Genomic DNA, 19267 nt, shown 5'->3' with positions numbered 1-19267 from the left:
AAAGGTTTGGATTATGGAGAATGTCCGTCTGAGATTAATAGTTGAATAGAGCGTATAGGAAGTGTGGTAGACAGAGGTGAGGGAGGAGATATAGTAAGGTGCAGCAATGTGGAGAGTCTTATGGATGAGAGTGATGAGTTTAAATTGTATTGTGTATTGCATCCGCAACCAGTGGGGTAATCGGCACAGGGAGGAGGCATCAGTGTAGTGGTCGGACACAAAGATGAGCCTGGGTGCTGCATTTAGGATGGATTGGAGAAGGGAGAGTTTAGTGAGGGTGGGGTGGGGAAAAGACAATTAGTATTGAGTTACAGTAGTCAAGACGAGAATGGGTGCAAGAAACAGCAAGAGTATTTGCTGCTTCCACAGTAATAGCCCTTTTACACGGGTTGAGAATCTCATGATTCTAGTTTGCTTGAGCGAACAAGCTAGTGATGTCATCACCAGCTCGTTCGCACGCGGGCTGCCTGTTCAAACTGCACGATTCTTGCTTTGAATTGTGCCGCTCTCTCACTTGTCGTTCAGGGTTTCACACTCCTATGCGAATTACTGAGCGATCCGTATTTAAACTGCCCGACAAGTGAACAATCCGGTGCTTTTTTATGCTGGCTGAAACTGAATGAGAAGTGAACAAGTCCCTTCGCCAAAGCAGACATTTGTACTATAAATGCCTTGCACAGATGTTCATAATGGCTATATTATATAAAGACTGTCTTTTGCTATATGACAGTGGAAGTTAGAGTGCACCACAGCAAAGCTGAAACTGAGCCCCCCTTAATGCTGCCAGGTTTTTCCACTTAGGATCAAAGGGCCTGATATTTATTCCTCCCCTTCACATCCTTGCAGCCATGCAGTTTCATGATCTGTCTCTCTGATTTGTACATTTCTCCTATGCCGTGTGTCATTACTGCACAGGTCAGAACTTCGGATCAGGGCCAAAGAGCTTTACAGGCTGAGGCTGTACTCTTATGCAGTGATTAGCAGATGTGTCGTGCATCTCCTGATGTCTTAGCAGTTAAACACTCAGCTGCTTGATGAATATGAGTCTCGGCACCTGTAGGGCTACTCTCACACCTGTGTTAGGGCTCAGTTCAGGGTTTCCGTCTCCCTGCCCCATTTTTGGAGCAGAGCAACTGAAACAAAACAGAAAATAACTGACCCGTTTTTTTTTTCTCCATTGATTTCAATGTAGTTTCACAAAAAAAGAAAAAGCTTCAGTTTGCTTCTGTTCCGTCTTTTTGGATGGGAGACTAGCACAGTCTGCAGCGTTATTCTTCTGTCTTTAAAAAATGGAAACCTGACGGCATGGAAACCTTTCCATTTGCTTCCATGCCGTCTTTTTTTTCTTTCCCATAAACCCCATTGAAATCAATAGGGGGGAAAAAAAGGATCAGTTTTTTTTCTCGTTTTATTTCAGTTTATCTCCTTCAAAAACAGAACAGAGACCGAAACCCTGAACTGAGCCCTAAGGGCTCCTTCACACTGGTGTGGGCGATATCATGCCGTGATTCATGGCCCCTTATTGCCCTCGGCATCCATGAAAGCCTTGTGGATGTAAGGCGGTTTTATGTGAAAACAGCCTCAAATCACTCCGGGGATGAAGGGAATCCCCCGCCGCAGCTGCAACAGAGTGTCTTGGACTTCTCCCATTGCTTTCAATGGAGCTGCAATGCGAGATCTTGCATCTAGATAGAACATACTGTGATTTGTCTCCCGCATCACACCGCAGTGCCATGCAGGAAAACATTGCTAATGTGAACGAACCCATTCAAAAGAAAGGGTTTAGAGATGAGCGAGCATGCTCGGTTAAGGAAATTACTCGAGCGAGCATCGGCATTTTCGAGTAACTGCATTCTCGTCCAATAAGATTCAGGGGGCTGCAGGGGAGAACGGGGGAGGGGGGGGGCGCTCTCTCCCTCTCTCACCCCCTGCAACTCCCCGCTCACCCCCGCCGCCCCCGAATGTTATCGGACGAACATGCAGTTACTCAAAAATGCCGATGCTCGCTCAAGTAATTTCCTTAACTGAGCATGCTCGCTCATATCTAAAAGGATTCATATTTGTGCAATGCACAAATTTCACGCAATTGTCGCAAGTGTGAAGACGCCCTTGCGCAGGTGTGAAAGCAGCCTAATCGTCTTTAAGCACTTCTTCCAACATATGTACATGAGTTCTTTATGAGGAACCTGTTACTATGAAAATACTATCCAATGTACCAGCATGGTGATACAGAGCAGGACTGGAGTGGATGGAGATAGTTTTGTGGGAGAAGATTCAGTACAATTTGTAACTTCTTAACTTAAACCTCTACTCATTCTGGGTTTAGGATTCCAGTGGGCGGACTCACTCCATGATTGGCTCCTCCCCCGTATGAGCATACATACAATAATAGAGTAGCAGAGTTTAACTCGAGACGTCTTCAGGCCCCCTGCACACGGCAGAGACGGATTCCACATGCAGAATCCCGCAGCAGAATTCGGCCCTGGCAGCAGCGATGTCCGCGCTTACCTGCTTACTTTTGTTTTCATCTGTACTGCCGATGGTCCGCACGGCGAGTCGTTGGACATGCGCAGTACAGATTTATTTTTTTAACTCCTGCTTTTCTTGCGTCATTGACTAGCAAAATGTGGAATCCGCAACCCTACCGCAATATCATTGTTGACGGCCACGGATCGGACGGCTTCCATTGACTTCAATGTAAGACGTCTACGGAAAAATGGAGCATGCTGCGATTTTTTCCTATGCTTGCAGAAAGCACAATCAGTTTCCACAAGTGTGCAGGGAAGAATTGATTTCCCATAGCGTGTTATGGGCGGCATTTGCTGCGGATCCTCAGTATGGACACTTTCCACAGATTCCGCAGCAAATATCTGTCCGTGGGCAGGAGGCCTATGTGTCAAATAAAACAAAACTTTTCCTTATTTGCCATTTCAATAGTTTTTCAATGCCTTTCGCTGTTTATTTTCTGCGACAGGTTCTTTTATCTTATTACACTCGGGTTAAACGTTTACATCGGTAACACTGCATAGGGTCACACACTTTTCCCACAAAAGTGTATATCAATGTCTACAGCCCCTCCTGCATTATACCATGCTGCCTGCAGAACAATGTTGAACGTGACTGGTTCAGTTTTAAGAGAGACTTAGTATAACACTTGCATACTTTTCACAATTTGCAGACTATTGTTAAAAATACAATATTCTGCAATACTGAAATATTGCAAAATATTGTAGAAGTGATCAAACTTTTAAAAGTTTAGAACTGTTAAAAATAAGTTACAATTTTAAAAATATTAAAGGTTAAAAAAAATCATTTTCTCATAACAAATAAACATTACTGTCACCTAGGAGGTAAAAGTCTGAAATATTAATATATATATATATATCATTATTTATCCAATATGGTAAACATTAGGTGAATAAATATATCCTAAAATAGTTCCAGTAAAAGGTACAGGTCACTCCTCAAAAGAAAGGCCCCCATCAACAGGAAAATGAAAAAGTAATATGATGCTGTCATCATATTCTGAGACCCATACCCAAGTCATAATACATAAAAAGACTTTATTCTTCAAAATGCCTCAATGCCAAATTTATAAGGTTATTTTTGCTGCACTCTGAACACCATAAAAAACAAGCACTGGTGAAATTGTGTTTTTTTTTCTATTGCATCTCTCTCAAAATGCATTATTTTTCTTCAGCATAATATATGTTGCATTAAATAATACTATTAAAAAATACAGCTCATACAGCCCGCAAAAAAAAGTCTTCATGCAGCCATGTCGTCAGAAAAAGAAAAAAGTTATAGCCTCTGAAAAGCGGGCCGAAAAAACTAAGAGCTATATTTGAGAAATTGCCTGTCATTAATAGGTTAAAATGACAGAATGCTCTACTGAGGTAATTCTAGAGCATAAAAGGCTCCATAGCAAGATTGAGAATGGAGCTTCCCTTTCCAGAACGCTATATGCATGTGCTCCCCAATAGAGATGAATGAGAGAGCGCACACAGCCTTCTGAAGAGAGTCTTGCTGCGTGCGCATGCCAATTTCTCGGGGACACCACCCTGCAATGGGGACCCAGCTCCCCATCCTCCCCTTTCCCTCACCTTTGAGCCCAATAATGTAGTTTATGAGGCTTAAAAGTGCTGACGGTTTCCTTTTCTAGCATTACAGATTTTGTCCAGTAGATGGAGACATAATACACTTAAATTATGATCATGCTACAGCATTACGGCTGCTGGTGAATTTATGCGGCCTACATGATTTCAGATCTCAATTTTTTTTTGTCTTTCCTGCTATGTACAATTTTTTCCCTGAGAATCAATGTTGCACTGTGACCGCTTAAACATTTCATGATGATCAGAGGAGCAGCTTGAAGTTCCTGGACCCCCAACAAAATCTGCCCCCAGCTTTATATGTAACTATAGTCCTGGTGTCCTTGTAGGTAACAAAAGAACTCTTGGTCCACCTCTGGCAAATGTAACAACCTGAACCTTATATACTCATGCACTTGAGAATTGTATAATGAGAATTGGATCACAGAATCTGAATAATGCACACAATTATTTCCCATTACCGGGATTATAGTCACTGCACTGTCACAGTGCAGGTTTAATGGGCACTGTGCTGTCACAGTGCGGGTTTAATGGGCACGGCGCTGTCACAGTGCGGGTTTAATGGGCACGGCGCTGTCACAGCGCAGGTTTAATGGGCTCGGCGCTGACACAGTGTGGGTTTAATCGGCGCGGCGCTGTCACAGTGCGGGTTTAATGGGTACGGCGCTGTCACAGTGCGAGTTTAATGGGCACGGCGCTGTCACAGTACGGGTTTAATGGGCGCGGCGCTGTCCCAGTGCAGGTTGAATGGGCGCGGCGCTGTCCCAGTGCGGGTTGAATGGGCGCGGCCCTGTCCCAGTGCGGGTTGAATGGGCGCGGCGCTGTCCCAGTGCGGGTTGAATGGGCGCGGCGCTGTCCCAGTGCGGGTTGAATGGGCGCGGCGCTGTCCCAGTGCGGGTTGAATGGGTGCGGCGCTGTCCCAGTGCGGTTGAATGGGCGCGGCGCTGTCCCAGTGCGGTTGAATGGGCGCGGCGCTGTCCCAGTGCGGGTTGAATGGGCGCGGCGCTGTCCCAGTGCGGGTTGAATGGGCGCGGCGCTGTCCCAGTGCGGGTTGAATGGGCAGCATTGGACCAATTCTTGGTCTTCCAGTATGCTATTATAGAGTAAGAAGGGCCAATGTATCATGTCCTTATGTTTCACACAAGCGCTAATCTTGCATGAGTATTGTGCATTGTGAGACTCCCAAAACTCGTGTGAATGGAGTCATTCACATGAGCGATTTTTCGTGTGCCTTGGAACGCATTGCCCATTGATTTCAATGGGACCTTAAATCCATGAAATCACTAGGAAACACTTCCGATCCTCTATCGCGTGAGAGGACTGGAATTTCACAGAAGTGAGGCGTTTTTTTCCTCAAAATCGACCATTATTCTTGGGTAAAATGCCCGTTGACAAGCGCAATATCGGCTGAGTTTCTCGGCCCGATACCGCACTTACCCAGTGCAGATAACGTCGCCATGCGTTTTTTGTTTTGGTTTTTGGTGTTTTTTGAGGCCGATATTTGACAAGCCGTCTAGGTTTTGTTGTCTATGGATCGTGTAACATGAGACGTCCGCAGTGACTCTACTCTACTTAAATGTTGATTTGTAGAAGTTATACGATTACGATTTTTGATGGCGGTTCAGAGCATATGGAAATGAGGATGGTGCGCTGTTGAATCTTTCAGATTGAAAACTTTTATAAAGCAAAAACTAATTGCAGCGTCACAGAGGAGACTTTAGTGTCCACGTTGCTGTGGAATCACCCAATCACACATTGCGAGTGCAGGTAAAGTTTTTTAAGGGGCTGTTCACATTAGGATTTTCCTGTATGTGTAAGGGTGGTTTCACATTTGCGGCAGGGATTTCACTTTCTTTCTCCATTCAGGGGAACGGAGATGGAACCAAACAGCTCCGAATGGACCCCATTCACTAAATGGGTCTGCTCGCTTTCTGCTCAGCTGCCTAGCTTTTGGATGGAAGAAAAGTGCACTGCAGCGTATGTTCAGCTGAATCGGCGCCGGAACCTCCAGCTAGAGGTTCCGACACAAATGTGAAACCAACCTAACATATACATTAAACGCACATGAAAAACTGTATGCAAACACATTTTCATTTTAAGAATAACTGTCACGTCCGCGAGGCGCAGCTCACCACAGCACGGACACAGGGTGACATTCATACAGAATGCAAGCATACACTAAAACTATGCTGGACAGTGAACACCACTCCAGAAACAATAAGATGGAAAATACCTGTCCCTTACCTAAGAGGGAAGTGAGGAGCCCCTGTCTACAAGCAGAGTAATGGTCCTGATAAGGACAGCCCCGCTGTCTTCTTCTGGGCCCTGACTGTTCTTTGCAGGAATTCCTGGAGAGGTGCACTGACATAGCAAAGCAAAACAATAAAGGTAACAAAAAACAACAGAAATGACCACTAGTACTTATCTGAATTTGGAAGTGTTTCACCCAGCATACAGGCACCAACCTACTCCAATCACTCCTCTAAAGAACTGAAATCAACAGCAAGGGGAAGAGGATGGGGTAGGAATACAAAGCTCTCCACACCTGCTGATAGGTAGAGCAGTTAGCAATCTCTGCACAACGTACATTAACCCTTGTCCTGCATAGTAACAGGGTGACGGGTCAGACCCTGTGTCGCAGCCACCATGCCACAACGCCGTTGTGACTGACAAGCCGCAACAATAACTGTATATCTTTTTAAATGTATACATTAAATGGATAGCCGTGCGTTTCTGTACATTTGTGTACATTTTTTATTTTAAAAAAAGTATACATTTTTCAATGTAAACTCTCTTCTTCAACTACAAAACTACAATTTTTTTCCCTTTAAGGAATTTGATAACAAAAACATATACATAAACCATATGGAAACATACAGCCATACGTTTCAATGTTTTCCTTTAACTCTAATGTAAATCTTTTTTAAAAGTATGTTTTGCTACTTCTTTATGGGACTGAAAAGCTTGGCATGCTGCGCTTTTCTATCCTACAACGAAATGTAAAAAAACCGTAAGGGAGGTCAAACAGTCAGAAATACATTGAACGAAGTTTCACCTATTATAGCCAATAGGTAGATTAAGCAATATGTATTAAAGCTTTTTGGTATTACAATGTATACGCTTGGTAGATGGTAGAGTGGTAATGTGAACAACCCCCAAGTCTAGTTGTGCGGGAAAAGTCAACGGTCTCCTGCATAGCGTTTCTGATCATACGTGCTCGTGACATTGTTTTACTTATCGTGTGACCACTACCTTGAGTAATCATTGGTGAATATTTACATTGTACTATGACGAAGAACGTCATCAGTGTTCGAAACTCATAAGCGTGGCTGTGCAATTGTCCTCCTTGGAGTTTTCGCCGGAGCCATATGTTCTGTTTTATATTTTCTGTATGAGCTGGATTATTTGGACATTTGGACATCCATACAAAGCAAGCAAGAGGGGAGGATTTTCACTTTCACTGAGGATCAAGTTAAAGGGAATGTGTCATCAGAAAATTATCTATTATATAAATTACATTTTTGTGTTAAACATATATTTTTTTAAAGAATTTTTGGTGATTTTCTTTTTAAGTTTCCTTCACAATCTGTAGTTAAAAAAAAAAATTTTAAAAAAAGAAACCTGAAATCCTGCATTTTGCTCACTGACTACAGAGCCTAAGGTTGGGCTCACACGGGCAGATTTGTATTGTGGGTTCCATGATCACCGTGCACGTGCATGATCCGCGGTAAAACGCAGGCATTGAAAGGCATGCATTTTCGATTTTTGTTTACACTCATGGATCCGAATTGCGGTTTCCGCGAGTGGAAGAAAAATTGCAGCATTCTCTATTTTGCCGTGGAATCCATGTAGATGGTCTCCATTGATGTCAATGGAGGCTATCCAACCTGCATCCGATACGCAATTAGCATTGCTTATGGGCTGCGGGGACCTGTGTCATCACTAAGTGTCGGCATAGGAAATATAAATAGAAAACTGCAGTGCGCATGACGTCCTTGTGCTTCCGCGGTCATCCGCAGCACAGGTATGGAGGTACACACCGGCCAGGTTCACCCATAGTTATGTATAGACAGCAAAATACAAAAAATTCTACAATCAGAAAATTAAAAAAGATTAGAAAAACAAAAAATGTTTTAATTAATACAAAACAAATTGGTGATATAGTCCCCTTTAAAGCTTCTGATCAGGAGGAAGTGGGCGCTCACATACACAGTACACACAGAGAAGAGATCCTGCCCGCCATCAGAAGCAATAGCATCATGGAAGACATTATACAGTAATAGTGAATAGTATGGCCACCTGCACACAGGCGGATTTGCATTGCGGAATCCGGAGCGGCTGTCCGCCTCCAGATTCCGTAGCAAATACTACCCATAGCATGCTATTGGAAATCGCTTTTTCCTCTACAAAAGTGGAAATCAATTGCAATTTTCCGCTCGCACTGGAAAAATCACAGCATGTTCTATTTTTGAGCGGATTCCTCAATGGAAGTCATTGGAAGCCATCTAATCCGCAGCACTCCTGCACTGTCATTGCCGACAGGTTGAGGATTCCGCGTCATCGCTAGGCGACGACACGGGAAAAGCGGATTTATATATTTTTAATCTGTACTGCCCATGTCTAACTGCTCGCTTTGCGGACCATCCGCAGTACAGAAAAGATAGAGAAAAGGCAGGTACGTGCAGATGCCGGCTGGGCACAGGGTCAGATTCTGCATGCGGAATCCGACCCGCCCGTGTGCAGCCAACCTTGTGAAGCCAGCACTGGGGGGAGAGAGTGTACTAGAGCCAGCAGCAGTGGTCCTATCTGTCTGCTCCTTGCTCCCACTCTCCAACAATTCCCTTCTCTCCCACCTACCCCCTCTATAGATGTCTGTGGGAAGCAATAATTTGATCCCTCAGTGATGCTAATAATCCGTCTAATCTCATATCTATACTATTGATTTGCGTACCGTTGTTTTTGAATACAACTGGTAGAGTTTAAGCTTATGCATTTGATTTAGTCACATCATGGATAACATAGTCCATTTATAATGTCAGTAGGCAATCTTCCCTGCATTCCCACTATCAGGTTGTTCAGCACTATCCCCCTATTACCTCCTTAATTGAAAATCATAAGATTTTTGATACAGCTGTAGCTTTTATGGGGGCACTGGGTGGTCTTCTATGTAACAGTCTTATATCGGTGCTGTCATCTTCTACAGTTCCCTTGATACAATGTTCTGTAGTGAAAGAGACTTTATTTCAGCATTCTTCTGCGTGTAGCTACTTTCAGCATCTGTCTGTCTGTCACATCCCAGGTGACATCATACAGTAAGCTGATACAGAAGAGTGACAGGCAGGCGCTGACCATGTATTATCTTGTTTATGATGGATGAATGTGTGATTGTAGTAGGTGTTCTATTTTCAACTGATTGTAAACGCTCCATCCTTTTAATCAGTCCAGCCTGGTTATATCCTGTTTGGATTGTTGCTGCTGACATAATGGTAGACTTATGCAGCAGGGAGGAAATGCCTCTTCCATTAACGAAGTTCACCTTGGGTCAGCGTTCCTTGTGAGCAACAAACAAGACATAATCTTCTGTCTACAAACTCAGTGTCAGGGCGCAACAGACTCTCTTGAGATGCAGAAAACGTACATGTCTGATGATTCAGTGTCCAGACAGCTTCTACTTTTGAATTATTAAAGAACTACATAATCTTAAGTAACAGTGTTGCTCCTGTCATGCGGTAGACTCCAACCTCTAATGCCAGGGTTTCCTAACAACCATTGTATATTTTTAGAACGTTGAAGTATGAAATGCCGCCCGAGAACAAGGCTTACCGCTCCGGTGAAAGCTCTTTCTTATAGGATTGTAATCTTTGTGTTAGTCACCCCATTCTTACACACAGATACATATTCATGTATATCCGTCTGGACTAGTATGAATATTTGCAGATGGTACATCAGTTACTGAGGTCTGGAGGAGTATAGTTTCTCCTTGGGGAGAGCACCTTGTAGGTATAAGGACACGCATGCTCTTCTGGGAAAATGATATGCAAATGACAGATGGAAAATTGCCTCCACAGCGCCACCTTTTAGAAGGTAGTATTATTGCAAGTCTAATGTAAAGACAGGCTGTTTAGGGATTTCTGCCCCCTAATTAATGTACAGTAGGTTGCTGGCCTTATCAGTTATACCTACTAGGTGCTCACCACTAAGAGAATCTATACCCATCGCATTCTATGTCATAGGCCTCTAACCCAACCAGCAACCTACTGCATACTAATGAGGGGTAAAAAGCATTTTTTTAATCTTTTTCCTCTAGAGAAGACTCTGGCTTTGACATATACTCCCAGCCATTGTTATAAGGCCTGTTAAAAGGTCAGACATTGATTTGCAGGTGAGGCTGTAGAAGCATTGTTCCATTTTCCATTTGCACAGAATTTACTGAAAGGCCTAGTGCCCGCGGCCGTGACGGGCTCCACAAGCGGAATTCTGCAGTGTCACGGTGCCCCCCCTCCCCCCCAGAGACCCCAAACTCGTCTCCTGATTCGCTGCCCTTATGTCGCGCATCCTGTGCCGGCGCGCATGCGCAGTACAGCGCATGACGCGCCAGCAGTGTTATGTGGCATGCCATTGACTGCAATGCAAGCCGTCCACGCGTACTATTTGCCGCGGGTGATTACGGGTGGAATTCCGCACCATAAGCATTGCGCTGTTAGGTTTAATAAAACCTAATAGCTGCGGGGCAACGCCGTATCACGCGGCGGAAATCCGCCTGTGGGGATTAGGCCAAACATAGGATCGATCTCCATAACCTTGTCTTGCAGGAGCATAGCTTCAATGAATTTTCCGGGATCAGTAAATAAAGGTTTTCATTTGTATAATGAAAAGTTTAATCACTGAGAGAGTAGGTTCCAAAATACACTGAAAATTCACTGTCAGGAACCTAGTAGATTTGTAAATATTTTAGCTTAAAACTTAGCTTTTATTAAGAATACTTCAATATAAAATGAACACATATAACACTATTCCAAAACTATTGACATACATACACTTAACACGTATCCTTGATCTCCCTATTATCCTATAGGACTAGATATGTCAATTAGCCTAGGTTCGCCACCAGATTCCTGATTTGTTGATCTTCTAGAGTACAACAAATCCGCGATTTTAATAACAGTTTGCTGGCCCAGGTAATTCTCTTAAAGGGAATTGATCAAGGAGTGATATTTATGGACTGAATTAGTCAGATCAATCATAATTCTTCTTTAAACCTGTTATTTATACTGCAAAACATGTCACTGTCTCACTGCGTGGACCCGTGATATCCCGAGTCCCTGCCCATTAACTGTCACTTAGCAAGCGACTAGTTGTAAAAATCCCATTAGTGATCATCGATCTCCACTAGTGAGACCGTGGGGGTTTTTACAACTAGTCTACAAACTACAATTTTTTACAAAAATTCTGCAGGTCCTGCCAGGCCACTAACCTTTGCCGACAGCTCCATGGATTCATATTGGGGAGCGCGGCCCCCGCTGCAGCCTCAGGTGCAAGGGCCTTTACCACTGGCAGCACCCCGTTCTGTGCAAAAGCGCAGAGCGAAGTCGGCAGCAGGGAGACCACAGGGCGGGAGCAACAGCGCCACTGGCAGAGGCGCCAGAGGAGCATCTGCAAGAAGTCCCTAGCGCTACGTTGCACAATGTAATGTTCCCGGCTGTGACCAGAGTTCTCCTTCCCCAGCACAGTCTTCAGCAGTACACTGCTCAGTGCAGACAGTGTCAGCCGGGCCGGGACTTTAATGAAAAGCCTGTGCGCAGGGAAATGGCAGGGCCGCGGGGATGCTGCAGACAAGGGCTCTCTGCAGAGCACATCACCGCAAACGGCCACACATGCCTGTAATGCGGCCAGTGCACACTTACAGCAGCAGCCTCCAGGGACTAGTGACTGCCACACAACTCTCAACACCGCGCAGTGGAGTCCGGGGGATCCTTACACCTGACAGCCGCACATAGCACTACAGCGGGGACGGGCGAGTAACCGCTGTGGTGTCTGTCCCCAAAGCGACAACCAAAACTCCCAGAACAGCGCCCACTGGACACTTACATCTGCACCCACCGGGTACAGCGCTGTCAATATCTGCACTCCGGCATCCAAGTCTGCACATCACTGCTCTTAGTACTGTGGGCTAACGGTGCACTGAGCGAGCGCAGCCACAGCTGCTACACGCTGTTTAAGGACCTCCAAGCTCCATCAGGAATGCCGCCAATCAAGAGCTGGGGGTGTGACAGGGGCGTTCCTCCTGTCAAACCCCTAGCTTCCGGTGGCGTCAAGAAACACTAATACCTGGGTGGTGTTACCATCTGACCCTTGTTGGCCGTAGCTGAGTAGCCAACCATAGCTCCATACTGATTGTATTGTTTGTTGGAAGATTCCAAAGAAATGCATTTATCTATTTATGTTTTAATGGTTCTCTTATGTTGCCAATCACACAATGTATTTCTTTGAAAATTTCCAACAAACAGTACAATCCAAATGAAACTATGGTGCCCAGCATGACATGAAAGGTGTTGCCCATGGTTGGCTGTGTCCTGTCAAAATAACTGCAGTTTTTATACATGCCATATCTGACATCTCTACATGAGGCAGCGTCTGGCAACGCTTTAGTTCTTTACTATTAGCACTATATCCATAGCTGCAAGCGGAGATCTTGAAAAAGTATTGGATTTATATAGAAGGTATATTGGAAAATAATAACACTTTTCATCTTACAAAGCATAATATTTTTTGGTGCAACTGGAAAACCCCTTAATGCTCCATCGCCCTGAGGCAAAAAGTGGAATTATGCCCATAATGTGTAATCTCATACAATTAGAAGTTGTATATACACTATAAAAACATTCATTTTGAATACTCCTCAATGAAAGGGAGGAGACACAAATTAGATATTAGGAAAAACTTTCTGACAGTGAGGGTGATCAATGAGTGGAACAGGTTACCACAGGAGGTGGTGAGTTCTCCTTCAATAGAAGTCTTCAAACAAAGTCTGGACAAATATCTGTCTGGGATGATTTAGCGATCCTGCACTAAGCCGGGGGTTGGACCCGATGAGCCTGGAGGTCTCTTCAAACTCTACTATTCTATGATTTGTATAGTGCAATAGTTCAGATTTGTGTTATTCCAATGTATAATTAGTGTAGTATGTCATAATATTCCTATACCCCAAGGATGGCATAGCTATTCTTTTATGTAGTAGGGAGCATGTAGGGCACCCAAGCAAAGCAACCTGGTAGCAATAACTTCTCAGACTGTGGGAGAAAAGGAAACAATCTGGTACTGTTACGGGAATAATTATAAGAGCTGTTTACATTGATGTGTATATTGAAGGGAAAGTCTAGTAGTGATAGCACAAGTGCCATTATTGTGGGAAACAGCAATGGCTGGGATTGGTTCGAGCACTGCAATGATTGCCTGAGCTGTGGCGCTTGAGAATCAGTGTTTCCTGGAGGCGGGGCTTTTGAACCTCTGACAAGGAAACGCTGGCTGAAGATTACAAACAATTGCCGCGAACTGCCGGAGGAGAAGTGTGATGGAGCAGACAGCGCCTGTTAGGTAATGTATTGGTTTTTTAATATAGGACTTCCTACTGTAAAAGTTGCATTAGACTGCACAAAAACTGTGATTTAATGCGATGCAACACAAAAGAAGGCTCGATAGGAAAATATGGGCTACAAAACATCGCAAATCGCGTCTGTATAGAGCATGCAGCAATTTGTTTCTTTCCTTCGCAATGTAGCAGCGTACAAAACATCGCTAATGTGAAGAAACGCATTGGCAAACATGGGCTTCACATACATGTGATTTGTGGCACTGTCGCATTGCAAGAAAATCGCACGATTTTGTTGCCTGTGTGAAATCGGCTTTAGGGTACTTCATACGTAGCAGAAATGCTGTTGATTTTGAGCAGCGAAAGACTCAGTTTTTGATACAGAAAGGCTGCATATATTGAAGCAGAGTCAAAGTCAGGTGAGCATTAACAGCTGATTTTCGCCTGCAGCTCCTCTCACTTTGCAATCAGCAGTCCCTCACTGTAGTATCCGTGTAGCCCTCACATCCCTCACCTGACAACTGCTACTAAGTGCCATGGCTGACAGTCAGGTGATGCGGAAGTAGGCTGCTGATTGCGAGATAAGAGGAGTGACAGACCAAAATAAACAGCGGATTTTGACTGTTTGTAAACGTAGCCTTAATATCTGACTAAAATTGCTAAACTGTTTATGCTAAGCACATAAAAATGCAAGGTTCTTAGCTCCCATTTTGATCAAAACATTTGGGCTCATCTGCCACGTCCAGACAAACCTTATTGAATAGGTTCCTAAAGGCTAATGCCGACGGACGGATTATCGCTGCGGAATTCGCGGTCAGACACCCACCGTGAATCCCGCAGCAGTGTCCGCCCAAAGACATGCTGTGGTAAATGATTCTCCCCTGCCCACGAGCAGAAATCAACTGTGATTTTACGCTCGTGGGGGAGAATCGCAGCATGTTCTATTCTATGCGAAAAAATCGTGCGGGCAGCTTTCATTGCAGTCAATGAAAGCTGTCCGTCTCGCAATACTTCCGCTGGGAGCAAACTGGAGAATCCGCGTCACTGCCCAGCGCCAGTGCGTCATGCGCTGTACTGCACTCCGGCTCGCTGGGCGAGACACTCGTGGCAGATCCGGAGAGGTGAGTATAGGGTCTCTGGAGAGAGTGCCAGGTCTAATAACGCTGCGATATTTCGCAGGCGGAATCCGACCCGGCCGTAGGCATGAGCCCTAAAGCATGTGTTTCTGTTATTGTATTTGTTGTGTGTTTCTGTTATTATATTTGTTGCAGCCATGGCTTATGTGCACTTTCTTATTTAATTTATTTGGTGGAAGTGCTGACTTTGTTTTTTGCTGCATAGATTTGGTTCAATATAGTACTAAGTGATCTACATTTTAAAAACCCTTTATACCTACCATCTTCTATTTTCTCCATGCCTTGTATAAGCATAGCTGCACGTTGCAAGTAGAATCAAAGCAACAGGAATTGGAAAGATCTGGTCACACAGTCCATGATTTGGACCATTACAGGCCTAACTTTTTCTTTTCTCGAATCTTCTGTGTACTTTACAGTATAGTCCTAGTAGTCATACTGCATAATAATAGATTAATCTTATGGTCAAATGCTTTGTAGAAATATGTGTATTATATTGTATACTATGAATCTAACATTCTTCTTGTTGATGTTTTCATTTAGGTGTACCAACCCCAAGCCCTGAGATCCTGCGACATACACTCAATATGCTTGTCCGAGAAAGGAAAATCTATCCTACTCCAGATGGATACTTTATAGTGACGCCACAGACTTATTTCATAACCCCATCCCTTATAAGAACTAACAGTAAATGGTACCATTTGGATGAGAGGATACCTGACCGGTCTCAGTGTACCTCTCCACAACCAGGAACTATTACGCCATCCCCTTCAGGATGTGTCAGGGACAGAACTCTCTCCAAAAACCACTGCGACTCTTGTCATTGCTGCAGAGAAGATATGCATAGCATCCATGCATCTACCTTACAAAGGAAAGCTGCAAAAGACTGCAAAGACTCATATTGTCCCCCTTCATTGTGCCAGATACCCCCTACAGAGAAAAGCAAAAGTACCATAAATTATTCATATAAAACAGAAACCCTCTCAAAACCTAAAGATGGGGAAAAGCCATCTAAAAAATTTGGTCTAAAATTGTTCAGGCTGAGTTTTAAAAAGGACAAGGCAAAACAGCTGGCTAATTTTTCAGCCCAATTTCCTCCTGAGGAATGGCCTCTTAGAGATGAGGACACACCAAATACTATACCCCGGGAAGTAGAGATGGAAATCATTAGACGAATAAACCCAGATTTAACAGTGGAAAATGTCGTGAGGCACACTGCACTAATGAAAAAACTTGAAGAAGAAAAATCTCAGAGAAGTAAAGCTGGTTCATCAGCTCATCATAGTGGACGAAGCAGAAGGAGCAGGACACATAGAAAAACTCATGGAAAATCTCGGTCACATAGCAAGAATAGGGCTTCCAAAGGTGACCCTTCCGAAGGATCCCACTTAGACTTACCTGGAGAGAGAGAGTATGAATTTTATCATCCGCGGAATCGATCGCCAAGGGAAGGTTGTTTCATAATGGAGCGCAAAGGCGGAGAGAATTTTGTAGTACTCAGTAATCCAAATATGATAGAATCTCATTTTCCCGTTACACCAGAATGGGACGTGTCTGGTGAATTGGCCAAAAGGAGGACTGAAATGCCTTTTCCTGAACCCTCAAGGGGGAGTTCCCATTCTAAGGTCCATCGAAGCCACAGCCATACACAAGATAGGAGGTCACGAAATGAAAGGTCAAGTAAAGCCAAGGAAAGGTCTAGGTCTATGGACAACTCAAAGGGTCCTCTAAGTGGTGCTTCTTTAGGTACGCCAGATGACCTAGGTGAGGGCTGCAGTCTTGATGAAAAAACACCAAGCCAGTCTTATATAGATGATGGTACTTTAAGGCCATCGCATAGTAGTTTGAGTCATCAAAGGACTCTATCTTACAAAGATCCATGCGTTCCTGAACTAGCTAGCGGTGGTGCCGATACCCCTAAATCATGTAGCCTGTTGGAACAAGGCAAGCTTCCAGAGACTTTATCGTCATACAGCGAACTTAACTCTTGTTCCAAAAAAACAGCAGATGACTATTTTCAGTGTAATACATCTAGTGAAACAATTCTCACTGCTCCATCCCCTTTAGGAAAAAATAAGGAGGACATTGACATGCCAAGTCTCACAGAAGGCTTAAAAAGACTTTCTCCTGCTGAGAAGCCACAACAACATATAGCCAGAGAACAAGGGGAATACAAAGATGATTCACCAAAAGGTACTGTTAGTGGTCTATCAGTTGCTGCAACTAGTCAAAGTCCAGAGTTGATTGCAAATGGGAGGTTGGTGCCACATCATAATGCAGAATCGAGCAGCCTTGACAAAAGGAAAGAAATCTTCAGTAAGGATACTTTATTCAAACCTTTGCACAATAGCCTATCTGTGAACAGTTTTCATAAATCAGGTGTGGGTTTACTGAAATCACACCAAAAGACTTCTCCTGAAACACTGCCAGCAAGCATCGAGAACTTTGAGCAACCTATTACCACCTCAGTCACCCCAAACCTTGCCGTCTCACCCAGGCCTCAAGAGCCAGCAGGAAATCAAGAAGCCTCTTTTGATTACTACAATGTGTCTGAAGATGACGAGTCGGAGGAAGGGACGCAGAAACCAACAGAGGAGGAAAAAAATAGAGATGACGTGGGGACAATGCAGTGGCTGCTACAACGGGAGAAGGAAAGGGATTTACAAAGGAAGTTCGAGAAAAACCTCACACTTCTGAATCCAAAGGAAACAGATAGCAGTGGCAGCCAGAGGGCCACACACTCGGCTCGTTTGGACAGCATGGACAGTAGCAGCATTACTGTAGATAGTGGATTTAACTCCCCACGGTAAGGAAATCTAGCATCTCAAGTGTGTGACATGTTCTAGGTATCCGGAATGTGTATGAAATGAATGCATGGACTCCTTCATTGTAGGCATGTGTTAATTGGGATATTCGTATATTACATTTGAATTCAGGTCTATGCCACTTGAGTATTTCATTTAGGTTTTTTAGGTCTTCCTGGGGGATGTTTTTTTGTTTTTTAAATTGTGTATCATGTCATGAGTAGAACCGAAGTACCACCACTGTAATTCAGACCTTATACTAGTGGTGCTCTTTCTGCAAAATCTAGGGGACTCAAAAAATATTTTTACTGGACCTGTGTCATGGCAACTGAAACACATTTTTCATTAGATTTTTATATATTATAATACACTTTTCAAAACTGTTCTACATTTCCAGTGTTTTTAATATTTAATCGCTATGACTTGATGTTTAATGCCAAGATTATAAAATTGCATCTATACAGGTTTTTATAAAATGTGACTGTTCCCAGCAAGAGAAACCAAGTAATCTTGTAGGTGTGACACCTTTTTAATGGCTTTCGAACCTCTCAGGATTCTTTCTCAGGCATAATGAAATAGTTCCAAAGAGGCATGAATATATATACACGTACTTATGGATCTATTTCATTATGCCTGAGGATGAATCCTGAGAGGTTGGAAAGCTAGCTATAACATCATGTATTTTTGTTAGCCATTAAAAGGTATCATATCCACAAGATTACGTGGTTTCTCTTGCTCGGAACAATCATATTCTGCTCTACTGGCTAACACGGTACTAAACGTTTTTTCATTATAGTTTTTACAAAGACACATGGAATTGAGGGGTTCTGTTCATTATATGAAATTAAAATGAAAACATCTATTTTATTTCTAAGGTTTTTTCAGACTTAATATAAATTTGTCTCTTTGATAGCTGTGAATAAAGTTATTGTTGATAAGATTGGGACGCAATTACTTTACAGTGATATTCTTAGCGAAAACTAATACTTGCTCTAACTGACCCACTAGGAGTACTTAAAGGGGTGTTCTGGGACTTGAACTACTACAGGGTGGGATGTACAGTCCTGACCACAGTGAGGTGTCGGGAATCTTTTAGGAGGTATTAGCTGATCGCTGGGATTCTGAGCAGCGGGCCCCTATCAATCAACTACCTATCCTGAGGGGCGGTCATCCGTAGTTAGAGTCCCCTTTAACATACTATAGCCTTAATTGGTGTCATGTGTTCCTCCCAAAAAAACTGTTTTGTAGTTGTTGTAATGTACACTCTGACTGGTTGGAGGAGTAGACTGGTTATGAAAATTACTGTTATCACTCCTGTGATGTACAGAGAAGATAAGGCCCTATTATGTGAAATGCCCCTAGCGGTATATATATATAATTGCTATAAGATTTAAATACCGGATATGTCAGTATTATTTTTTGTAGCATATGTAGTGATCGGTGTCAGAGGCAAGTTATTTAGTGCATCGCAGATATACTGTTGTCTCTTTGGTGATCATTACTTTTTATATAGGAATCCTTTAAACTGGCTACTTCATTTCGATACCAGTGTTTGCTTTGCGTAGATAAACAATTAACAAATAAAGCTAGCTACAAAACAAATCCATTGCCAGCCTTTTGTTTTCAGGG

At 43.4% G+C, this 19267-nt stretch overlaps 1 protein-coding gene across 3 annotated transcripts in view; it reads left to right on the top strand.

The window, feature by feature from the left end:
* STOX2 (storkhead box 2) overlaps positions 1–19267 on the top strand; it is a 137460-nt gene that overhangs the window by 89967 nt on the left and 28226 nt on the right. For all 3 annotated transcript variants that reach the window (XM_066573477.1, XM_066573478.1, XM_066573480.1), the window contains exon 3: positions 15378–17640. In XM_066573477.1, the coding sequence (XP_066429574.1) occupies positions 15378–17640 (2263 nt within the window). The remainder of the gene's footprint in view (positions 1–15377; positions 17641–19267) is intronic.

The sequence above is a fragment of the Eleutherodactylus coqui genome, chromosome 7 (assembly GCF_035609145.1).
Source record: "Eleutherodactylus coqui strain aEleCoq1 chromosome 7, aEleCoq1.hap1, whole genome shotgun sequence".
NCBI lineage: Eukaryota > Metazoa > Chordata > Amphibia > Anura > Eleutherodactylidae > Eleutherodactylus > Eleutherodactylus coqui.
The sequence above is the reverse complement of the archived record's forward strand: the minus strand, read 5'-3'. Positions and strand labels throughout refer to the sequence as shown.